This window comes from Trichosurus vulpecula, chromosome 1 (assembly GCF_011100635.1).
Source record: "Trichosurus vulpecula isolate mTriVul1 chromosome 1, mTriVul1.pri, whole genome shotgun sequence".
NCBI lineage: Eukaryota > Metazoa > Chordata > Mammalia > Diprotodontia > Phalangeridae > Trichosurus > Trichosurus vulpecula.
In genome coordinates this window covers 550,450,234-550,476,178 of record NC_050573.1, presented here as the reverse complement: position 1 = coordinate 550,476,178, position 25,945 = coordinate 550,450,234, and the positions used below count along the sequence as shown (strand labels likewise).

At 41.0% G+C, this 25,945-nt stretch overlaps 1 protein-coding gene across 1 annotated transcript in view; it reads right to left on the bottom strand.

The window, feature by feature from the left end:
• Positions 1–25,945, bottom strand: part of DNAH3 (dynein axonemal heavy chain 3) — a 171,731-nt gene that overhangs the window by 51,618 nt on the left and 94,168 nt on the right. The window contains exons 29-38 of the mRNA XM_036766518.1: positions 25,289–25,487; positions 22,143–22,251; positions 21,240–21,353; positions 20,418–20,594; positions 16,000–16,091; positions 12,470–12,689; positions 9,622–9,756; positions 6,859–6,970; positions 3,758–3,999; positions 300–400 (exon numbers count right to left, since the gene is read on the bottom strand). Coding sequence (XP_036622413.1) covers positions 300–400; positions 3,758–3,999; positions 6,859–6,970; positions 9,622–9,756; positions 12,470–12,689; positions 16,000–16,091; positions 20,418–20,594; positions 21,240–21,353; positions 22,143–22,251; positions 25,289–25,487 — 1,501 coding nt within the window. The remainder of the gene's footprint in view (positions 1–299; positions 401–3,757; positions 4,000–6,858; positions 6,971–9,621; positions 9,757–12,469; positions 12,690–15,999; positions 16,092–20,417; positions 20,595–21,239; positions 21,354–22,142; positions 22,252–25,288; positions 25,488–25,945) is intronic.

Genomic DNA, 25,945 nt, shown 5'->3' with positions numbered 1-25,945 from the left:
TTATGTACCCTAGGCAAGGTTTGAAAACGATACCCTCTGGGCATTACTGTCCACCACAAGCTTACAGCTTTTGCTATCATACATTCAATCTGACAAAATAAAATAAAAAGTATATGCCTTGGAAGGGATAATTTGCTGCCATTAAATACGTGCATTTATATAAAAATAACTTTGTAGCATGAATATTAAAGGGTATCACTCAACCATCCCCCTTCCTTCTGTTGTGCCCTTGGAGGCTGCCTCACTTACCCACCCCTACTCCCAGCTTTGGACTAATGCTCCATTAGTTGGTCAACTACCTGCTGACAGTGGCTGGGGAGGCCTGCTCTAAATCTGCCGGCTCGAAGATCAGACTCATCTTGGCACTCATCTGGATGATCTCTCCACTCATTAAACACAGCTGGGAGTGCAAGGGAGGGGAGGCAGAAGGGATGAAGGAAAATGAGAAAGAAGAAGAAGGGGTTAAGTTCTGTTTTACCATTTGTAGAGCTTCTGGGCAAAGCCAGTCCACATCCTACAATACAGCTTTGAAACACAGACACTTGCACACTTGGCAAAGACGTCTGAATCACCATGATACAGATTTTAGTTACTTGTGCCAACATTGCAACAGCTGGTCTTCTCCCTCTGCCCTAACTTGGCACTTTCTTGTGTATTGGTTTGTTTTGTTTGGATTACTTCAGTTGCATAGGTTTTACCTTTTTCCCAAAAAACTACACTATTCCTCGATGGCAAGGAACTGTCATATACCCTTTTTGTATCACTCTCAGCATTTAGTAAAACTTGGACCTACCTCTCTACTCTCATTTATTAAACTCCTACTATGTGCCATTGGCACACAAAGATGAAAGTGAAACAGCTGTTTACCTCAAGGAGCTTATATTCTATGGGGTTGGGATGGTGAGAGAACATGGCCACAGCTGAGGACAGAGTGTCCCAAAAGTCTTTTGTGGTTGTCGTTTTGTTATGTCTGACTCTTCATGACCCTGTGGACCCTACGGTACATGGGGTTTTCTAGGTTAAGATCCTGGAGTGGTTTGCCATTTCCTTCTCCAGTGGATTAAAGCAAACAGAGGTTAAGTGCTTCCTCAGAACTCTGGTCTTCCTGACTCCATACCTAGAGCTCTATTCTTCTTACCATCTAGCTGTAGCTGAAAAATTCACTAAGACTTTTGGGCATCTTGTATAGATGAAATCAATCCATACGAACAAAACGTATGCAAAATGAATGCATGGAAATTTTGGAGGGAAGTACTAGTAGTTCAGAGAATCTGGAAAGGCCTCATGTAGGAGGGGGTGTTTACACTGAGCTTTGAAGGAAACTAGGGTTTTATAGAGGGAGAACAGAAGAAGGATTGCACCTTAGGCATGGAGCCTGGGGATAGAATGTCTTGAGTGAAGGGAAGCATGGAGGCCAGTTTGGCTGGACGGGAAAGTACATGAAGGGAATGAAGCTGTAAGTCTGGAAAAGCAAGTTGGATCCAGGTTGTGAAAGGCTTTAAATGCACCTCGTTGTTCCTTAAGGATTTGTGGAATGGAGTTTGAGTGCCTGACACCCTCCCTTGTGCCTACTCATAAAGCACCAGTTGCCCAAAGTGTGTGAGTGAGAATGGATTTTTAGGTAGAAACTTGTGAAGGGCAAATAGAAATGTGCCTCTTTCCGGGTCCAACATGGCCAATATGGGACATGAGTTCACATTGTGGTGGATTCTTCCAATGCTCCTACACAACCCAAGACTAATTTGTGTGACTGAAGGTGAGGCCAGAACTTCTCCAGGCTCACTGTTCTCCACAGCTATAAAGTGAGGGCTCCTTTCCAGTGCTAACATCCTATGGATTAAACATCATTCATTTAGTTATGATGCAACACTGCCATTTAGATCTAATTAAGACTGTTCTACTCACTGTAATTTGGGAATAAAAGGGGGGTAGCAAGATGGAGTAAGGGAGAGAGTACTGGGCCTATAGTCAGGAAGACTTGAGTTCAAATCCTGCTCCAGACACTTAGCTATGTGACGCCCCTGGCAATCCACTTCATCTGTTTGCCTCAGTTTCTTCATCTGTAAAATGGGGTAACAATAGTATGTATCTCGTAGGGTTGATGGGAGGCTCAAATGGGATGATCATTATGAAGCATTGAATACAGTGCCTGACACATATTAAGTGCCATGTAAATGTTAGCTCTTGTTATCATTTTCAAACATTATTCATTCATTATGAGGCAACATGACCATTCAGTCTTAACTAAGCCTGTTCTGCATATTTTGTAATTTGGGAGTAAAAAGGGGCCCTCTGGAAGAAACTCAGAACAGTCATTTTGAAGCCATGAAAGTACACAATGAAGGAAAACTAGGGGTCAGATTTGAATTGTAAAAAGATAACACAAAACCCCATGTACATATACGTACACATACATATATGCACCATGAAGAAAATGATGTGTAAGTGTATTGCTGGACAGGAGAAAAATGAAGAATGTGTTGTTGGTAATCGGAAAACAACAATAGTGAGCTGACTGATTACTCATTAGCGAGTAGAGTAAGCTCCTTCGTGGTGCGAACTCTCTTGTTCTGGTCTTTGCTTCTTCAGCCCCTAACGTAGTGCCTTGAACACAGTAGGCACTTAATAAGTGCTTGTTATATTGAATTGAATTGTAGCGGAAACAACACTGGCCTGGGAGCTAAGAGGACTGTTTTCTGTCACTAGTCCTGACGCTAGCTGCTAGCATGCCACTGAACACTTTGGGGCCAGTTTACTCATCCTTAAAATGAGGGTGTGGATTGTCAGTATACCTGAGATCCTTTTGAGCTAAAACATTCTGTAAATCTATGATTCACTATCACATGCCCTATACCAAAGTTCTCCGCATCGCCGCATATCTCTTGAGGAATAAATCCTAACCCTGGTTGGACAAATGCAAATAAATCCATTTTTTTGTGTCATCTCCAGATATTCAGGCTAATAAAATAGATGTGACTGTGTTCCGGTCTTTTGGCGAATGTTCTCAAGCAGGTAAGGAGACGCAGGATATTTACTCAATGTTATTTACATTTCTAGTCTCAATCTTCTTACAGTAAGGCCTTCTGCTTTGATTAGAGGCTTCTGCAAAGCAGCCATTTGTTACAATGAGGCCTCCTGCTTTGATCAGAAGTTTCCACACATGAACGTATTTTCTGAGACTGATTCATGAGAGGCAAACATCAACCTTTAAGGAGATAAGCCTAGCACAACCACAGCTGCAGCACAGATTTCCAGAAGTAGGGGCCAGGCTAGACAGGGTGTGCATAGAAGGGCAATAAAACATTGAGTGATAGCTATTTCACTCACTCCCCCTTGAAACATACCTTGGAACCCAGCCTTAACTTGGTTTCAATTCCTTGACTTTCTCTGTCAACACATTTACCTTGCTTCTATAGACTGCCTTTCATGACAAGTACCTTAACGAACCCCACAAACTGTGTCCAGCAGTGCTGGACCCTGGGACAGCTGCTGCCATCCATATGTGGCTAGCATAAAAGATAGATGGAAATACTTTTAAAATGCTTGGCTTAGGGAACAGACATCGAACAAGCTTAATTTGTTAATTTCCTCTTTGTTCTTACCCACTGTGAGCATTAGCTTTTTTTTTTTTTTTGGAGAGTGGGCATTAACTTTTAGTGTGACAAGTGGATAATATACAAAAGTGTATATCATTCACACTAACGAAGAAGATTTAATTTCCCAACAGTATTAAAGCATTACCAGATCTAAGAACTACCTTCTTATTGTCATCCAGCACAGTGTTCATATTTTCAATCCAGACGGCATCCACTGGGCCATCAAATATAATCCACTTCCGGTCGTCCGTCACTGATGATGCTTGCTCTCGAAAGGAGGTGGCGAGGACCCCATCAGTCCACTCGTGACTCACTGGGTCAAAGCAACCATACAGCTGACCCATAGTGATGGCTTTGGGATTGATGACTTTGTACTCAACCGCAAACTCGTCTCCCTGATGGGCTAGGCAAGGATAACCAAGGAGAGAAATTACAAAATCACTGATTCTTAGTGAAACTAGGACATTGGCAATGAAACTATGCTCCATCATCAAACATATGCCACATTTACTTAATGTTCCGCTGTTTACAAAGTGCTTTACATACAGAATCAACTTAGATCTTTGTATACTCTTATTGTATGCCCTCAAAGCCCAATGAATTTTGATAAATCTCCATAAACACCCTGAAAAAAACAGGTACCTTTCGTGCCTTCCTTCACTTAATGCAGAATGTAGAAACTAGGGCATTAGAATGGGACATACCTTCAATAGGAATCATAGCTATTCTCTTGGTCTAGGCCCTAAGCTTTCTGTTCTTCAAGGCTTAACATAACCAGAAAAATCAGATCTATGGGTTTAGGGTAGCATTATGTTGGAATAGAAAGAACCTAGATTAGGAATCACAGGACCAGGATTCAAATACCGGTTCTGCTACTTATTACCAGTTTATCTCCCTGGGCCTCAGTTTCCTCATCTATAAAATGAGGGGGTTAATTAGATGAACTTTCAGCATCCTTCTAACTCCAAGTCTATGAAACTGGAATGGGTCAAATGGTATAATTAAAAGATCATTGGATTTAGAGTTGGAAAACCTGGGTTCAAATACTAGCTCTATAACTTATTAGTTATGTGACCTTGGGCAAATTACTTTCTCTTTGAAGGCTTCCATTTCCTCAACTTGTGAGCATGAGGGGAAACACAAAGATGATGTTTAGAGTCTCTCTCAGCTCTAGCATTGTATGAGTCTAAATTGTTCAGAAGAACTTCAGCCCCGCCGCCCCCCACCAAAAAGAAGAACACCGGCAATATTCATTTCAACATGTCAAGGATGTGTAATTTCATGGGGGTGGCAACACCTTCCACCAATGTGGATGACAACCTCTCTACAACCTAATAGATGATGTTTGAGAGGTGTTATGGCCCCCAAACTCATCAACATGAGGATTGGCCTCTCCCAATGGGCTGGATGACAGGCATACTGCCTATCACCAAGTAGTGCTTGAAGCAATTTCCAGCCAGGCCAGAACTTGTTCTTCACTCGCATGGAGCTCTCAAATGCAGGGTCATCTCTGTGCCAAGATAGTAGGATCACAGGATTAGAGTTTTTAAGGGTCTCAGAGGTCATCTAGTTCAACTTCCCTCATTTTTACAGATGACAAATTTGAGGCACAGAAGGATAAAAGACTTGCCCAAGGTCACAAAGGTAGAATTCATCCCAGGCAAAATTTGGATCCAAATCTTCTGACTCTAGCATCAGCATTTTTCTCATTGGCCAAGAAGAAACTTTATGAGGAAGAACTTTAGTGGAGAATAATTTTAAAGAGATTAGAAATATGACCCAGGACTTGAATCTTTGAGTATTTGGTTCTTTGATGCTTACAATGTCATAATTTTAACACTAATTGGGTATCAAAACAGTAGGTATTTATATTTGTTAAAGTTACAAAGGACTCTACTTGCCTTATCTCATCGCTCCTAACTCTTGCAGTGCCTACTTTGCAGGGCAATTGAGAGGAAACTTTAAACTGTAACATAATGGTAACAGTTCACATTTGTGTATATAAACTCTTTGTGATTCAGTCGTTTCAGCTGGGTCCGACTCTTTATGACCCTATTTGGGGTTTTCTTGGCAAAGAGACTGTAGTGGTTTGCCATTTTTTTCTCCAGCTCATTTTACAGGTGAGGAACTGAAGCAAACAGGGTTAAGTGACTTGCCCAGGGTCACCCACCAATAAGTGTCTGAAATTGGATTTGAACTCAGGTCTTCCTGACTCTATTCACTGTTGGCACCTAACTGTCCAAAATTGACTCTTTGAGACTGACCAAAATGCTCTCCTCACAGCAATACCATCAATCAATCAACAAGCATTTATTTAGTACCTACTATGTGTCAGGAACTGTGCTAGGCACTGGAGATACAAAGAGTACAAGCTCTCAGGGTGTAGTGTAAGTATCATATGATCTCACTTTAAGGCTAAGGAAATAGTCTCAGAAACACTGACGTCACAAAGCTAGTATAAATGTGAGTCATTCATCTAATTCAACTTCCTCCATCTACAAAGTGGGAAACTGAGGCTCAAGGGACTTGCTAATTGTCACTCACCTAGAGAGTGGCAGACCTGTGACTTGAAACTAAATATATCTCCAAGTGAAAGAGAAGTGAAAGGAAGGGGAAGAGAAAACAAAGGAGGGAAAAAGAAGGGGAGAGAGAGGAAGCAAGAAGGAGAGAGAGGGGAGGCGGGGGAGGGAGGAGGAAGGAAAGGCAGGTGGAAAGGAAGGGAGGGCAGGGCAGGAGAGAGCAGAGAAGGGAGGAAAGAAAAGAGGGAGAGGAGAGGAGAAGGTGAGGAAAGGGGATGGGAGAGTAGGGGCAGGGGAATAAAAGGGAAAGGGAGGAAGAAGGGAGGGGGAAGGGGAGAGAGAAATGGAAAGGGGAGAAGAAGGGGAAATTAAAATGAGCTATTTTTAAAAAAATCAAACCATTTGCTTTTATAACATTTCTATTTAGCTCAGTTGCTTAATTGCAAGTGGTTTCTCCCACCCCCAAACTCCAAAGCTTCCTGTAAGCCCTCTCTCCATCTGTGAGCTTCCCTGGGTTTAATGACTCCACAAGCAATTCCCCTGTGCCATCATGGAATTCTACTTAAGATAGCAGATTTGGGGCTTCTTTGCCCACAGAGGGAAGCCTGTGTGCTGTTCTATTTCTGACTACTACACAGCAATCCGATGACAGCAAAACTAACACCCCAACACTATGTCTCCCAAGCCAGTTTGTGGAGTGAAATGACTTCTTCCTCTTAAAGCTATAGGCCTTTAATCTTTACCTGAGTACATGTCACCCAGAGCTGCAGCCAGAACTTTGTAAGCACAGGTCTTCCCACCCAAGGGGTCTCCAACAATCATGTAACCGTGCCTCACCAGCATCATCTCGTAAATCTAAGAAAGCAACATCAGAAGAGGAGTTACAGCAGATTCCCTCAAAACTCAAATGTGGGCAAATGATTAATAACACATTATGAGTTAGGTGCCCCAGCTATTTTTATTATTCCATTTTCCTGATAAGACTGGGAGAGTTTAAGTGACTAGCCTGGGATCTCAGAAGTAGTAGTATGTGAGGCAAGATTTGAATCTGAATTATCCAGACTCTAGGTCCATCACACCATTAGCCTTTCTCTAGAGGCATGGGTCAAAAGTGAATGTGCCCACCTACCCACCTCTGAACCCCAATTTATGATTCTGACCTATCTTTAGCTGCAATTTACAGCTGTTAGAAATATATGTCAAAGACTCTTCAGCCAACTGTCTAGCATGAATACATAAATTCACAAATTGTTTCTGCTTAATCATCTGTTACCAAGGCTAATAGGTCATAGGTTTTTGCTTTGATTGGAACTGATAGAACAGGAAAGGCAAAGTACTGAGCATGGCTCCCTAACTGTGCAATTCAAATGCATTTCAATATAATAGGGGCTAAAATCAAGGCACAAATCTTCCTTAAACAATTGACTATGGAACTAGAAGGTTAAATTAGAGAGATAATTCTTGAATTTTCCATTTGTTCTTCTTTTCTGAATACATTAATCCATGTTTGGTCTTTTGTGGTGGGAGGCATATTTTTAACGGTTTTGCCATTTATGCTTTGTTCAATCTTGTGAATTTTCTTTCTTTCTATTAGATTATTAATCTCTCAAAAGCAATACATCTTTCTGTTCTCCTCTTCCTTTTCCTCTTCTTCTTTTTCTCTCTGTCTGTCTGTCTCTCTGTCTCTGTCTTTCCGTCTCTGTCTGTCTCTTTCTCTCTCTTTCTCACACACACACACAAAACTATACACACAGAGAAACACACATACATCTCAGGTTTTTGGTTTATATAGGGTGTCCCAAAAGTCCTAGCACAAAATTGCACTAGGACTTTTGGGACAACCAGTATAATGAATATTTCATCAACGATACTGACTTCAGAGCAGAGGAACACAGCCAGTAGCAATCCACCAGTCTGCCCAAAGGGAGATAATCAAGAATGAATGACATCTGCACAGTCATACCACATTTCTAGATTTCTGTGCTATTGTCCACCTAGACAAAGATGGACCATTTTGGTTACCAACTGGGAGGTTGCCCAAAAGATAACCATAGTAGTAATAGTAATAGTAAGCATTTATATATTGCTATAAAGTTTACAAAGCATTTTACATAGAGTAACTCATTTGATCTCTATTACAACCCTGTGAGGTAGATGCTATTACTATCCCCATTTTACAGATCAGAAAACTGAGGCTGAGAGGTTAAGCAACTTGCCCAATATTTTAACAAATGTTTGAAATGGGATTCAAACTTAGGTCTTCCCGACTCCAGGTCCAGAGTTCTACCAAACCAAGTGGCCGAGTGAAAAATACCAAGTGTGAATCAGTAGCATTCCAAGTGTCGTTCATGGTCTTCAAGGGAGTTTTTGCCATCCTCCACAGTATTTACATTGCTACAGGGATGACTGAAGACTTAGGAGCTTCCCTAACACTATTTGCTATAGATGGTAATTATTATAAGATGTGAGATAAGAGTCAGGAAATCCTGGTTTTACTTTTGCCTCTGCTTGCCAATAATCGACTATATGGCTTTGGACGAGTCATTTCAACCTTGATTTCCTCATCTGTAAAGTCAAGGGACGGGACTAGATAAAGGCTCTTTCTGCTCTAAAACTCAATGATTTTCTGAGGTGGGTTCGTCTTAGGCCTATCTCACCAGAGTATCCAAAAGACAGTAATTTCACCTTTGAAGCAGCGTAGCACAATGGATATGGAGTCAGGAAGCTGTGGGTTTAAATCCTGCTTCTGACACTTCTTAGCTGTGTAACTCTGGGCATGTCTCTTAATTTCTCTAAGTCTCAATCAAATTGGGGGGGGGGTTATTTTTAAATCAATAATCCAATAACTTAATGCTATGGCATGGATTTAGAGAAAGACATGATCACAATGCCTGAATGTATCAACCAATTCATCATCTTCTTGTTCAGTTGTTTCAGTTGTGTCTGACACTCTGTGACCCCATTTTGGGGGTTTTCTTGACAAAGATACTAGAGTGGTTTGCCATTTCCTTCTCCAGTTCATTTTAAAGATGAGAATCTAAGACACACAGGGGTCACTTTCTTGTCCAGAGTCACATGGCTGGTGTCTCAGGCCAGATTTGAACTCATGAAGATGAGTCTTCCTGATTCCAAGCCCAGTGCTCCATCCACTGCACCATGCACAAAGTCTTGAGCCAATGCTCAAAATAGATTCTTAGTTCTCACGTTAGAAACACAATTCATGGGAGGCTGTCACAAAGAAACTGAAGGAGAGCTTAGATTTGGGCTCTCGGTAACACAATTGGACGGTATTCTGGATCGCTGAAGGATTCTTTTTTTCACTTCTTCTCAGTGTAGGCGCTTCTAATTGTGTTGCTTTTCAAGATGCCCAATGAAATCTTTCTGAATCCCTAGCCTGAGCTTAGCGACTTCAAGTTAATTTTTGAGATGATCTTGAATGAAAGAAGACAACGACGGAGACTCACAAGTAAGACGGCTGCCTTCCTGTGGGCATATGACAAACCAACCTGGATGATCTTTCCGATAAACCATGGCACCGATTGGAGTTTCATCTTTTTAATGTTCTCATTTAGTGCTCCAATGAAAAGCTCATAGTCTGGCTTAGGAAGAATGACTCCTGGGAACAGATCTGATATGATCCCCTGTTAACAAAATAGAGAGGAATATTGAGAACCTGGAGCAATCCAATTCAACACACATTTATCGAGCATCTAAGTGCAAGGCACTGAGCTGGGGAGTCAAAGACAAAAAAAAAATATGACACAGTCCCTGCTCTCAAGTTTACAATCCAACAAGCAGTTATCAAAAATCTAATAAGTACCAGGCCTTAGAGAAAGATTTCTTAACCTGGGCTCCATGAACTTAAAAAATTTTTTTTGATAATTGTATTTCAACATAATTGGTTTTCTTTGTAATATATTCTGTTTTATGCATTTAAAAACATTCTTTTAAGAAGGGGTCCGTAGGCTTTATCCATGGGTTCTAGAGCCAGCTCCAACTAGACTCCAGTAAATTGTTAACTTTTCAGAGGAAGCATTTACATCTCAGAATTTGGCAAGTGCTAAAAATCAGGGCTTGATTTACTGTTCTGTTGATAGTCTAGTCTTAAGGAAGCAATAATGCAGATTGAACTTTTTTTCTCAAAGAGCTGGTTATTAAAATTTACCAGCAGACCTCTGGTTTTATGAAATTGTTTAGGGGGTCCATTAACATGAACAAGGGTAAGAACCCCTGCCTTCAAGAGTTCCCTAGGGCACTAGGAGGTGAAGGGATTTGCCCAGGATTTTGACAGAGATCAGACTTGGAGCCCATGTCCCCCTGATTCCAAGATCAGTTCTTTATCCATTATGTGACACTCCCTAGCTAAGACAACTTTCTAAGTCTCTAAGTAGCCAATATGTTTTAGTAGAGGGGGTTTCCTTACTGGGAATTCCTTGTACCAATGAAATCATAGATCTTGTTAAAAATAAAAAAAGTCAGCACAGAGTTTGGTGCTAGGGAAAGAAAGGCAAAATGAATAGTATCTGTTCTCAAGCTTACATCCCACATGCTACTCCAGTTAGTAAAGAGAAGGAGATGTGTGCAGTTCTCCTTTTCTAGCTACTCCTACGACCTAGAGCTCAGAGAGCCGACTTCACCAGGAAGCAGAATAGTCGGCTACTTGGACATTCTGCTTATAAATTGTCTTCTCTATAGCACCTATGGTCAGTTGTACCTGCAATCTCACAATTCTAGATGCAGTGCTTAAAGCCTTGAAAGCTTTTCCAGCTACCAGAATGCTCTATTAAAATTCAAATACACATTCAAATTTTATGTTAAGCAGCTGTTGTATGGGGGTGATTGTGACCACAGTAGTAATCATCGTAATTATAACGTCTTAAATCTATATGGTGCTTTTTACAGAGCACTTTCCTCACCACATTAGGAGAGGGTATTGTGGCAGTGCAGGTATTATTATCCCTCTTTTACAGATGAGGAAACTGAGGCTTAAAGAAATTAAGTGACTTGCCCATTATTGCACAGTTAGTATTGACTATGTAAGAATAAAGCTCTTCCATTCCCCAAATGATAAATGATCAAAAGATATGAGCAGTTTTCAGATAAAGCAATCAAAGCTGTCTATAGTCACATGAAAAATACTCTCAGTATTGATGGGAGAAATGCAAATTAAAACAATTCGGAGGTACTACCTCCTACCTATTAGATTGGCTAACAGGACAGAAAAGGTAAATGAGAAATGTGGGAGGGAACATGGGAAAAATGAGACTCTGATGCATTGTTGGTGGAGTTGTGAGCTGATTCAATCATGCTGTAGAGCCATTTGGAACTATGCCCAAAGGGCTATAAAACCATGCATACCCTTTGACCTAGCAATACCACTACTAGGTCTGTATCCCAAAAAAGATAAAAAAGAAAAGGACCTATATGTACAAAAATATTTATAGCAACTCTCTTCTGGGAGCAAAGAATTAGTAGAAGTTGAGGGGATGCCCATCAATTGGGGAATGGCTGAACAAGTCGTGGTGTGTGATTATGATGAATACTACTGTACTATGAGAAGGGACAAGCAGGACGCTCTCAGAAAAACCTGCAAAGATTTGCATGAGCTGATGCAAAGTGAAATGGACTGTGTACAAAGTAACAGCCACATTGGAAGATGAGCAGCTGTGAATGACTTAGCTATTCTCAGCAACACATGATCCAAGACAACTCCGAAGGACTTATGACAAAAAGTGTTATCCATCCCCAGAGAAAGAACTGATAGTGTCTGAATACAGATGGAAGCATACTTTTTTAACTTTATTTTTCTTGAGTTTTTTTTCTTGTCTATGCTTTCTTTCACAACATGACTATTATGAGCATGTTTTGCATGACTACACATGCATAACTTATATGGAGTTTCTTGTGCTCTCAATGGGGGGAGGGGGAAAGGAAGGGAGAGAATTTGGAACTCAAAGTTTTAAAAATGAACGTTAAGAATTGATTTTACACGTAACTGGGAAAAGTAAAATACTAAACAGAAGCTTACGAAAAGAGTAAGGCTCTATGAGAACGGGATGAGCCTAAGTACACAGAAGCTGGAAGAGCAGTGTAGCAGGAAGGAATGAAAGTTCTGGAATAGAAAGCTAGAGGAGAACTGAAGATTTTGTGTGTTTCACAATGTTGCCTAACCTCGAACCTGCAGCTGGGCCAATGTGCTTCCTTCACTCTCTGAAAGAAATATATTTAAAATGGACTCATGGGAAATTTAAATGGGGGTCCAGGTGAAGCTGGGCTGATTTTAATCCATCTGCTTCATATCTGCCCAGCAGGGATGAATCCAGGAGCTCAGGTCCAGCACGACTGGCTGCTTACCTGAAACAGAGGCACATCTTGGGCCAAGAACTTGGCAAGGTTGACATCCAGTAAGGCCCGGAGCAACAGGACACTCTCATCCTCCTGTGGATATTTGAGCTTCAGGTTCCCGGCAGCTGTGAGCACAGACTTCACTGCCCGCATCCCGTAGTCATAGTGATGCTGAGATGATAGCTGCTCAGAGCACAAGCGGTAGGTAGCAACGATTTTCTGGGCAAGACTGAAAGCAAAAGAGCAAAAAGAAAGAAGCGTGTGGAGACCACTGGGTTAGATTTCAGTCGTCTTGTGGAATGGGCTGACTCGTGAAGTAGCGACTTCTCCATGTCCACCTGGAGGTTTTTAAGCGGAGTGCTGTGTTGGAGCATTGTGTTAGGCCCTCCACTGGTCTAGGACGTTGTAGAGACTTATACTTCAGGTAAGCACTGGACCAGGGGTGGGGAACCCATGGCCTTGAGGCCACATGTGGCCTTCTAGGTCTTTGGATGCAGCCTTTTGACCGAGTCCAAATTTTACAGAACAAATCCTTTTATAAAGGGGATTTGTTCTGTGAAGTTTGGGTTCAGCCAAAGCGCCGCACTTGAGGACCTAGGGGGCCACGTGTGGCCTCAAGGCCACAGGTTCTACCCCAGGCTAGACTAAATGATCCGTGGGGACCTTTCAACTTTAAGATCCTTTTCTTCAGACAAATAGGCATCAAAAGATTGTTTTCTCCTCTCTACCTGTTAGTCAGATTTCCTTGGCAACCCAAAAGATGAGTTGAATCGCTTGAAAGTTCACTCAAAGAGTGATATCTGAAGAATCTGGTTTAGTTCAACAGTCCTACTTCATAAATAGGGGTCCTCAACACACTCATATACTTAGGTTCTCCCAAATAATAATGATTAGAATTTATTCAGTGCTTTAAAGTTAGCAAAGAGCTTTACAAATATTAACTCAATTGATTTTCAAAGCAACCTTAGGAGGCAGATGCTACTATTATCGTCCCCATCTTAAAGTCGATGAAACTGAGGCAGAGGTAAAATGACCTTCTCAGGGTCACGGAGCTAGTACTTGTCTGAGGATATCATTTGAACCTAGGTCTTTTTGACTCAAAGTCCAGTGTTCTATCCATCACACCACCTAGCTACCTGCCAAATGATACCTTATTATGAGTTACAAGATTTCTGGTTGTATAATTGTATTCTTCAAGTATACTGTACTTTTATAATATGATATGATATAATTGTATCCTTCAGTAATGATTAATACTCAGATGTCATTTTTCACAGAATTTAATAACAATAATGATGACAGTTAACATTTATATAATACCATGTGCCAGGCAGTATAATTACTATCTTATTTGGTCCTCACAACCCTGAGAGGTATTGTTATCCTTATTTTACAGATAAGGAAACTGAGGCACACAGAGTTTAAGTGATTTGTCCAAGGTCACACTACTAGTTAGTATCTGAGGCTGAATTTGAACCAAAGTGTTCCTGACTCTAGGCTTGGTGTTCTATGCCCTGCCCGCTTAATTGGTTGCCAAATGATACCTTATTATGAATTACAAGACTTCTGGTAGTATAGTTGTGTACTTCAAGTATCCTATACTTTTATAACATAATATAATATAAGAGTATACTTCAGTAATGACTAACACTCAGATGTCATTTTTCACATGATCTAAGAGTCAGAAGCGATCTCAGAGGCCATCTGATCCAGCCTTTGTTTCTTCTTCCAGTGAGGGAGAATTCACTGCTTCCCTAAGCAGCCTGTTCCACTTTTTTGTTGTGCATCTGCTTGGTCCTGTCTGAGCTTCATAACTTCATGGACCAAGGCATGCCAACCCTTCATTTTCCTTTATCTCCTGAAGTCTGTCCAAGCTCATGTTCATGGCTTCCATGACTCTATCTATGTATCTATCAATCTATCATCTATCTATTTATCAACTATCTGTCTGTCTGTCCGTCCACCCATCCATTTATCTATCTATCTATCTATCTATCTATCTGTCTGTCTGTCTGCCTGTCCAGCTGGCCATCTGTCCATCCATTTATCTATCTATCCATCTGTCTATCTGTCTCATCTGTCTGTCTGTCTGTCTGTCCATCCATCTCTCTGTCCATCTGTCTGTCCCTCCGTTTATCTATCTATCTATCTATCTATCTATCTACCCATCTGTCCATCCATCTATCCATCCATCTATCTATCTATCTATCTATCTATCTATCTTTTCATCTATTTTTTACCCCACTGTTCTTTGTTCTGCTCTCTTGAGTTAAGTAGAACAAGCTGAATCCCTCTTCCATGTCTAACATCCCTTAAAATTCCTCCTAAGTCTTCTCTTTCATAGGCTGACAAACCCCAGTTCTCTTGATTGATTTTTGCATGGCATGACCTTGAGGTTGCTCTCCTCCGGATGCTCTCCAGCTTATCAATGTGCTTCCTAAAATGTGGCACTCAAAACTGGTCATGATATTCTAGATATGAATTGACCAGGCAATAGTGGGTTTGGCCTTTCCTTACCCCTGGATGCTGGACCTCTTGTAATTACAGCCTAAGATTGAATTGGCCTTTTGGCTGCCATATCACACTTCAATTTAATCAGAATCACCCATGTGCCAAAGAAAGTCTTCTAGGGCACAATTGTGATGGCCTGGCTGAGCTTTTTAGAACATAACGTTAATGAAGTTGGCTTCTAGACTTTCGTGCCCATATGACCCCGTTAGCTCCATAAAAACAACAACCCCAAAATAGTTTCAAAGCTATAGACTTCACCCCTAAGTTTTTCCAGATACCTTAAATATGGGCCGTTGATCCCAAAGGGTACCATGTAAAAGAGTGTGGATGACTCAGAGTTGCCTTTCCCCACTAAGGAATTTGTGGTTGTTGTTCAGTCGTGTCTAGCTTTGTGTGACCCCATTTGGGGTTATCTTGGCAAAGATACTGGAATCGTTTGCCATTTCCTTCTCTAGCTCATTTTACAGATAAGAAACAGAGGCAAATAAGGTTAAGTGACTGGCCCAGAGTCACAAAGTTAGTAAGCGTCTGAGGCTGGATTTGAACTCAGGAAGATTCTAGGTCTGGGACTATCCACTGCATCACATAGCTGCTCAACAACAACAAATCTACCTTAAGCCTAGGCTTCTGGGAGAGAAATAGGGACATGCTTGGAATACAACCTTACCCTGCAACATCTTCCAATAAGTAATAAAACCAAAGGTCCTCAGACTGGTTTATAAGAAAAGACTCAATATGATTGAGTACTCAATCTAGAGTCAGAGGACCTGGGTTCAAATCCTGCTTCTGACAGTACCTTTGTGAGCTCTGGCAAGTCATTTAACCTCTCTTAGAATCAGACTAGATAACCTCTGAGGTCCATTTCAGCTGTCTATGATTGTATGATCCCAATTTTCTGACCTGCCACATGGAACCCAGGTAGTCTCGACTAAGCATTGAACCCTAAACTAGCTACTCCTGGTAAACTTTGCTGGTCATTATGGACCTTTCAGAATCTATCAGAAAGTGAAACATCCAAAGCAGCTTACCTACGGGAGTCCAGAAACCCCATGGAATATAGGGAGATTTCCCCAATTAATGCATAATCAGGTACCATCATGGCAACTGTTCGGAACAAGGCCTGGGGAAGAAAAAAAAAAACCAGCTAATCAGAACATATCAGAAATACACACATAAAGGCTGTGTCTATAGGAGTGAAGTGGTACCTCAGAGTTATCGTAATTTTAATTTATTTAATCAATAATAATTTAGAATACTTTTATATGACTATTGATAGCTTTAATTTCTTCTTCTGAAAACTGTTTATATCCTTTGACCATTTTCCAGTTGGGGGATGGCTCTTAGTTTTAGAAATTTGACCCAATTCTATACTCAATATATTTTTGAGAAAGGAGGCCTTTATCAGAGAAACTTGCCATAAAATTTTGTATATTACTTCATTGTCTATGGTACCTTTTAGCAAAATGTTGTTTCCCTGATTCTTTCTTTTAACTAGGTCTGTTTTTGTTTGAGATGATGATTGCTACCTCTGCCTTTTTTTAAATTTTGCTGAAGCATATTAGATTCTGCTCCAGCCCTTTATTTTAATTTGATTTTAGTGGTAAATTCATGCCATTCACATTCACAGTCATGATTATTGTGGTTTTTTTTCCTCCATCTCCTTTTCTTCTATTTGTTCTCCCTCTCTTTTTAACCTGTCCTTCCTCAAAAGTCTTTTCATAATTTTCTTGCATCACTCTTATTTCTCTTCCCAATTTTTCCTCTACTACTTTTATCACTTTCTTTTATTCTCCTAGGAATTCTTGTTGAGCTTGGGCCCAATTAGCATTTTTCTTTGAGGTAGCTGTCTTCACTTTGTTGTCTTTTTCTGACTTTACGTCTTGGTCTTCATTGCCACCATAGTAGGTTTTCATGATTCATGAATTCAGATTCTTTGTTGTTGTTATTTGCTCTTTTCCCAGCCTATTTCTTGACTTTGAACTTTATGTTAAAGTTTGGCTCTGCTCACCTGGGGGTGGGAAGGCACCATCCTAAGCTTTAGAGTTTTTTGTGCTGCTATTTTCAGAGCTAGTTCTGGGGATCTGCAAGGTTTGGGGATTTCCAAGGTGGTGTGATGTAAGGAGAGGTGTGGTCACTGTGCTCTGATCTGAAGGGCTCCTGGTCCCCTGCAGCCACAAGGGCTCGCACTCCTCTTTGCCTTGGAACTACAAGGGCTCCTGATCTCTTGTGACTGACTTCTAGCTCCAGCCTGGAATTGTAACCCAGAATGGCATATGGGCAACAGAGTTGCCATTCAGTGCCAGCTGCACCTACTGCCCACAAAGGGTCTCCTGTAATCTCTTTCTGATCAGTTGTCTGACTCTTTTACCATCGCTAGGCTGAGGGCTCCTGCAGCTACTGCTACTGTTGCTGCTGCCTTGTGGATGGGCCCCAGATAGGCCTCTACCCTGTCACAAAGTTCTCCTGCTGCCATTTTAAGTTTTCTTAGACCAGAAAAATGTTGACTTTTTGTTGGCTCTGCTCCTCCAAAATTTGATTTGACACATTATTTTAAAGTTGTTTGGAAAAACATGGACAGACTTGTGCAAAATAATGAAGAGCGAAATGAGCAGAACCAAGAGAATGTTATATACCATAATGGCAATATTGGTTTAAGAACAACTTTGAGTGAATAAGCCATTTTAACTATTATCAATACCCAAATTAACTACAGAGGACCTAGGAAGAAAGATACTATCTGTATCCAAAGAAAGAACCAATGACTAGAAGTATCTATAGAATGATTTTACATATACATATGTATTTGTGTCTAATGAGAGCCATCTCTAGGATGAGGAGAAGGGAAGAAAAAAAGAAATTTATAACATAACTTTATTCTATATTTAAAAGCAATAGCAAGTTGTATATAATAGATCTGCAGTTTCATGTATAATCATCTTTTTAAAAATTAACTATGTTATGGAAATGCTTGTTTTAGTCCATAAATTAAAAAAAAATTTAAATTATTTGGAGAGGAATGTTGAGAGAGTTCAGCTGAATTACCTCTAACCCTCCATCTTGGCCCTGTCCTCTCTATGACTGCCAATCTAATATCCTTTTTACTATATTCTCTCTGGATAAATCAAGCTACAAAAACTTGCAACTAGGAAAAAAGGAAAAAAAGTATGGGGCTTAATGATTCACGTGGACCATCTTCGTGGGTCAAGCTTGACATATCACTATTTAACTATCCTCAGCACTGGACCCAGGTTGGCATTGAACTGGAGAGAAATCAGAGAAAGATACCTGAGATGGTGAAGGGCTTTGAGTTCAATTGAAGAAAGTGGGTTGTGTCGTTTGAAGAAGAAAAGGCTGGTGGTAATGTGGAGGAGTAACATAATAGTTATCTTCAAGTAACTGCACAATTGTCAAGTGGATGAGGGATTAATTAATTAGATTTATTCTGTTTGGCTCCAGAGGGCAGACCCAGAAGCAATGGTTGGAAGTTATTAAAAAGGTCAATTTAAAAAAAGGTCAATTTAGTTTAATGTATGGAAAAAACAAACTCCTAACAACAAGATCTATCCATAAACTGGATGGATTGTCTTGGGAAGCAGTGAGTAACCCCTCACTGGAATGCTTATGTGAAGGCTGGAAGATGACTTGTCACGTGTTGGAAGATTTCTTTTTGGAATGAGTTGGAATAGATGGTTGCTGATGTTCAATTCAACAAGTGTGTATTAAGTTTCTAATGTGTGGGGTACACTCTACTGGACACATCACTTGGGATTATCATCCCTATTTTACAACTGAGGCCCGAAGGGATTAAGTGACTCACTTGGGGTATTATGGTTACTAAATGTTAGAGGAGTACTAGGAACCTCTGTCTCTTCTCCTAGCATATTTCTTTTTTCATTACACAACAATGTCATTCTATGAAGAAAAAAAAAAACCACTAACAATATCTCCTTTAGTTGTCAGGGGAAAACTTGGGAGCTTGTTGTGGTTGTGAGAATAACTTTATACACAGTGTAGTAAACAATATGGTATGATGGAAAGAACATTGGACTTGGGAATAAGGAGATCTGAGTTCAAATAGTACTAACCTACTAACTGAGTAAGGTTGGGGAAATCATTTTGCCTTCTCTGAGACATAGGTTTTAAAAAATATTTTCCCAATTACATGTAAAGACAATTTTCAACATTCATTTTAAAAAACAATTTTGAGGTCCAAATCTCTCCCTCCCCCTCTCCTTCCCTAAGAAGATAAGCAGTTTGAGCAGTTATACGTGTGCAATCATGCAAAATATTTTCGTATTAGTCAGAGACATAGTTGTCTAAATCATAAGATGCTCATATTGGTAGTCAATCTTATACATCTTTAAAGTGTTACTTAAAAATGAATTGTCATTACTATTCAGCCACCTACCATTCCGTTAATTAAAATAGTTATAGGAGCAGCTCTTTTTGTGGTAGCAAAGAATAGGAGGTGGTACCTGTTAATTGGGGGATGAATGAACAAATAATAGTTTATGAATGTGATGGGATATTTTTATACTATAAGAGACAATGAAAGAGACGATTTAAGAGAAACCTTGGAAGATTTGTGTGAACTGATGCAAAGTAATGAGCAGAACCAGGAGGAAAAATTATACAACTGCAATATTGTAAAGACAAACAATAGAAAGACTTCAGAACTCTGATCAGAGCAATGACCAACCATGATTCCAGAGGACTCATATTGAAATGTACTATCCATCTCCCGCCAGGGATGTGATGTGCCCAGAGGGAAGGTGGAGACACGTTTAAGAGGGGAGGAAAACTGGGCCAATGCAAGAATTTGTTTTTGTTGACTATACATGTTTGTAACAGGTGTGTGTGTTTGTGTGTGTGTGTATGTGTGTTGTGTGTAAGGAGAGAAGAAAGAATGAGGACCTGAAATGAAATAAAACTGAATTTAAAAAAAGATAATAATCACATAGGCTTCCCAGAGATACTGACAGCTCAAGTCAGGGTATCAGTATTATACAAAGGATGATAGGAATTACAAAATATTTTACAATAATATTTTATAATTGTGCTATATTTTCAGCTTTCCAAAGTACCTTCACATCTATGATCCCCTTTGGTTCTCAGAAGGCATATCTGGGAGGTGGGTAGCAAATTTGTTACTATTGGTGTTTCGTAGATGAAGAGACTTTCACAGAGCTAGTTAGAGGAAAGGCTGGGGTAAGAACCTTGGCCTTCTGTCTCCTAAGCCCCGGGGTCTACCTACTACACGACACTGCTTCACAGAGATGCTTAGGCCAGTGTCATGGTAAGCAGCAAAAAATAAACAATGGACAGTGACGAAAAGGAATCAAATATTCTGCACTCCACTTCTATGGGCACTGTCTGATAATGCCACCTGATCCATGAATGATGGCTGTCTCTAGGATGCCCCAGTTCCACACCGCTTCGTATTTACCTTGAGGTTATCAGGAAGCTCTGCTCGACCTGCATACCCAGGATTCATGGTAATGAAGACAGAGCAGGTTGGATTCAGAGATATCTCAGTGCCTTCAAAGATAAAGGTCTTCAGCTTTCGGATGATGGCCTGTTGAATGCTGAGGATCTGCTGGGCCACCACAGACAGCACCTCCACCTAGGATGAGAAGAATGTCTGCTTGCCGCAAGGGCCAGAACCTCTCACTCCCATCCTGATATAACAAAGTCTTTTCCAGGAAAGAGTGTTTAGATACCTAAAGCAACACTTTAATCACTTAAGAAATATTGTTCAGTGAGAACTGGATCTCACGGTTACTAAGGAACGCCAAAATTAAGCTGTCACATTCTCAATGAAAAACTAAAAGGGTGACTTGGTTATTGGCCGAGAACAAGAGAACGTATGAGTGTGTGATAGGATAATAGGATTTAAAACTGAAAGGGACCTTGGAGATCCAACTACTCAAGACCCAGAGAGAAGGGACTTGCCCATGTGTGTACATAGGTCGGTATGCTTATGTTTGTGTACATGGTATTGTTTGTATTTGTATGTGTACTTTGTATATGTGTATGAATGCATTTATGAGATGGGGAGAGAGAAAGTGTGATGAGAGTTTGACATGGTTTCCTCAGTGGTAGTTTTGTTTTGAAATTAACTCAAATCAATAAATATTTACTTACTGTGTCCTGGGTGCTATGAAGGATAGATTAAAAATACAGAGCATTCTCTAGTAATAGAACTCAGATTCTCCAACTCCTCTTTCCTTTTTTTCCTGCACTCCCATGTCTTGGCACCAAGAGTTACCTCAATCCTGTTGAACTCATCAAAGCAGGCCCATGCTCCAGATTGGGCCAAGCCCTTGAAGAATTTTCCCATGGCTTTGTAATCCAGACCATCAGAGCAATTGAAGACCACACACTAAAGACAAGGGGGGAAAAGTGCCATAAATGCTGCTACTTCCCAAGCCAATTGTGGCTCTCCATTCTTCCTCAAGAATTCTAGAAAGGCTCATAGGATCATAGATTTAGATCTGGAATAGATCTCAGAGGTCATCTAGGCCAATCCCATCACTTTAAAAATGAGAAGATGGAGGCCCAGGAAGTTCAAATGATTTACTTAAAGATCGGAATATTTGAACCCAGGGCTTTGGCCCCTGCATCAGTATGCTTTTCCCCCTATATTCTACATGGTGTCCCTAAAGTCTGGTCACATAGGAAAAAATGCATATTTTGAAATATTTGGAATATTAACAGACCTTAGCCCCCTTGACTTCTTTTTCTGGGGTATGCTAAAGGAGGAGGTATACTCAGTGAAAATCAAAGATGCAACACACTTGATTGAACGCATAAAGAGTGAATGTGCTAAAATCGACAGCAATGTGGAGTTACTGCATTGAGTTCATGTGAATCATGCAAAGCGCATCAACCTTTGCATCAGAAGTGATGGAAATCATATTGAAGATGTTATTTGTTAATATTCCAATTAAGTAAAATGTTGTTGAAAATTTCATTCATTTCATTTCTTGAAATATGCATTTTTGCCTGTGTGTCCAGACTTTAGGAACACCCTGTAGTTCAACCTTCTATTTAGTGTATGATTTCCACCCCCTCTTCCCCTTACAACTCTGTTGTCATCTTGAGTCTGGTTGTCTCTCTTCTATATAGAGTTCCTCAAAGGGACAGGCAGTGGCAATATTGTTTTAGTTACCTGCTTAGCCAAGGCCTTGGCCAGATCTTTGGTAGTTTCTGTTTTGCCTGTCCCAGCGGGGCCCTCTGGCGCACCTCCAAGATTCAGTTTCAAAGCTCCCATTAAAGTCCTAAAGAGAAGAGAACAAGACACTAGGTAATTCATTGAGACTTAGAGTTTATAGGGTCCGGAGAGTTTCCAGTGAAGCTGCTATACATTGGCTAGACCTTCCCCAATCCACATCACACTTTTCTCTAGGGATATTATAAGCCATTAACTGGACCAATGGCTCACTATGTGTTGGGGTCAATAGAGTTCCCTAGTTTTTATCAATATTCAAAGATGTTGTCAACCCTCCTCCCCACCACACACACACACACACACACACACATGCACACACACGCACACACACGCACATGCACAAGCACATGCACACACATGCATGCACACATACACGTGCACCCACAAATGTGCACACACACACAAACACGTGAACATGCACACACATACACACACAAACACGTGCACGCACATACACACACAAACACGTGCACATGCACACACATACACACACACAGCCTGTTCAAATTGGGACACAACCCTCTTCCAGCTGATTGCAAAATGTCAAGAAGATGGGACAGAAAGTAGACACTGGCTGGGAGAACAGTTGCTGAGCTAAGCTATCCTTATTCCAAATTGAAGGGCACCTAACTGGGTACTTATAGAATAATGACAGGGGCAGCTAGGTGGTGCAGTGAGTAGAGCACCAGCCCTGGAGTCAGGAGGACCTGAGTTCAAATCCGGCCACAGATGCTTGACACACGTACTTGACACGTGACCTTGGGCAAGTCACTGAACCCCAACTGCCCTACCTTCCCCCCTCCAAAAAACAAAAAGAATAATGATAATAATAACAGGCACAAGGACTTCTTGTAGCTTTTAAGGATTACAGAGCACTGTGCACACGTTAACTTATTTGATCTTCATGATAACCTCATGAAGCAGATGCTATTATCCCCATTTACAGGTTAGGAAATTGAAAGGGGTTAACTTGCCCGGTCACAAAGCCACTAAGTGTCTGAGGTAGGATTTGAACTTGGGTCTTTCTGACTTTAAGTCCTCTGCTCTATCTGCTCCACCACCTAGCTGCCTCCATTTCTCACATGAAAGGGGACCATAGTATGCTCCTGGGCCCTAGCCTCAGCTTTCTTCTATTCAATGACTTCTTTATGCCTCAGTTTCCCCTCTGTACAATGTAGTTCTTCCTTTCCTCTATTCCCAGAAATGACAAATATCATTATGGAGAGAAACAAGTGACACTCTCTAGACAAAATGTTTAGCTGTCTTCTTATGGTGCAACTTATGACCTTGGGCAAGGAACAACTACCCTGGGCCTCGGTTTCTTCATTTGTAAATGAAGAAGTTAGACTGGTTGATTTCTAAGGTCCCTTCAAGCTTTAAATCCTGTGCCCTTGAGAGAAGGGACAGTAGTACTGGTTCTCAGCATCATACCTCTCCATTCTGCACAGATGTGGGATTGGAATTGGTTCACATACCAGGTGCTTTATCTGGCCGCCATTAAATGATGCGCTTTCTCAAAGAGTGTTCACTTAACAGCCTTACCAAACAAGGCAGGACCAAGAGCTGCTGTCACATCAGCTTCCTAAAATGGTCTCCAATCGTACTGACTTCTGTCAAGGAGATTAGGAAGGGTGGGCAGAGTTGCAAGATGGCAAGCACCTCTCCTGGGATTCATTTTTGTCCTCTCACACGGGATGAGTGAGGAAACCTTAGAGTGCATTGAGAAGCATGGTAGCTGGGACAAGGAGGAATCATGGCTCTGCCAGGTCTGTTCTAGTTGGACAAGGTCTTGAATATTTTGTTGCATTTTGGATGCCTTATTGTAGGGAGGATGTTATGGACCACAGGGCCTTCAGAAGAGGTATGTCCAGGATGGTTAGGCCTTGAAGTTATGCAATAGGAGGCTCAATGGAAAGGACTGAGGCAGTTATCTTGAAGAAGAGAGAAATTAAGGAAGACATAATAGCTGTCTTCTGGTTATTTGAAGGCTGTCTCCTGGAAGAGGGAATACTCCTGTTTTGCTTGGCCCCACAGGAGCAAACTAAAAACAGTGGCTGAAAGTTGTAAAGAGAAAGATTTAAGCTTGATGTAAGGGAAAACAAACAAACAAAAAACTTAATCAAGGTGGTCCAAAATTAGAATGAGCTGATTTTGGAGAAGGCATGTTCCCCCTCACCAGATGTCTGTACGTCTAAAGCTACTTCCAACTGAAATATTGTGAAAGAGGAAGGCACGTAGAATTACAGAATCTCAGGGCTGAGAGGGACTTCAGTGGCTACCTGGTCCAGTGCCGTCAAACTCAGATAGAAATGGGGCTGCGAAAACCACACAGAAGAATCCGTGCGGGCCTCGTATTGGCTTAGGAAACCACATATTAACATTGTCTATGTTCTATTACATTTTTATTTATTTTGTTAAATATTTCCCAATTACATTTTCATCTGATTCAGGCCACACTTGGGAGTGTTGGGCCAGACACCTCTGGTTTGACCCGACTCAAACTTGAACAGGAATATCTTCTAAAACATCCCTACTTAAAGCTTCTGCTTACAGACTTCCAGTAATGGGGAACTCACTACCTACTGACAACATTCTTTCTGCTTTTGGAAAGCTTTGATTGTTTGGAAGTTTTTCTTTTCATCAAGTTCAAATCTTTGTCTTTGTATCTTTGTAATTGCCCAGTTCTGCCTCCTGAGGCCAAACCCAGTAAGTCAAGTCTATTTATTCTTCTACAAAAGGCCTGCTTTCCCATCTAATACTTGAGCTTTCATGTTCCCCCAGTTCTTTTCCTCTCCAAGTTAGTCACCTCCATTCAATTCAAATGATCATTAGTTGGTATGGTTTGGAATCTCTTCACCTTTTGGCTAACTGAACAATGTTAATGTCTGTCATAAAATGTGATACCCAGAACTAAACTGTGGGTTTCTCCCACGTGCCACTGGGCCCGTGTCAAATTCCTGTCCTATTCAGATTCTTCTCTAGAAGAGTCCTATGCAGGAATAATGTACAGCAGAGGAAGAGGCAGCAACCTCATTTAACCTCATTTTGAAAGGTGAAACCATGCCATAGGGATTAACCAAGCTTACCTGTAACATCGGTCAGTGAGGGGGGTGATCACCAGCCGTGGGGAGTTCCCCAGGTATTCATAGCCATACAAGGCTTCTGTAGTGATCATTCTCACTATCACATCCCCATTTTCCCAAGTATAGCGAAGCTGGGAGATCCACTGGAAGTCATTCAGATCTCCAACTTTGTCATTGGCTAACTTGGCGACCACATCACGAGCTGTCCAGACAGAGATACACACTTAAGATGAACAGTGCTTCTCTCTCTCTCTGTCTCTCTCTCTCTCTCTCTCTGTCTCTCTCTCTGTCTCTCTGTCTCTCTCTCTCTCTGTCTCTGTCTCTCTCTGTCTCTGTCTCTCTCTTCTTCCACTGAAAACTCAGAGTAAATACAATCCACCTGTAGTTCACAGACACTTCAGGCAGAAAGGAAACCCCAAAAGTCAACTAGAGCACCCCCTGCCTTTAAATAGGTTTTAATTAAACCATGCCTATTAGTGAATGAGGGTGATCCTTCACCTTCCACCAACCTCTGGTCATTATACAGAGAGCAGTTTCCCTCGGTTGCTATGTTTTACTTCTTTACAGGTACCAGGGTAGAAACCCCGCCTTTCTGCAGGATTTTATACATGGATCTCCAAACACATGTTCGGTGGTATTAAATGGATGTGGTGTGGTAAG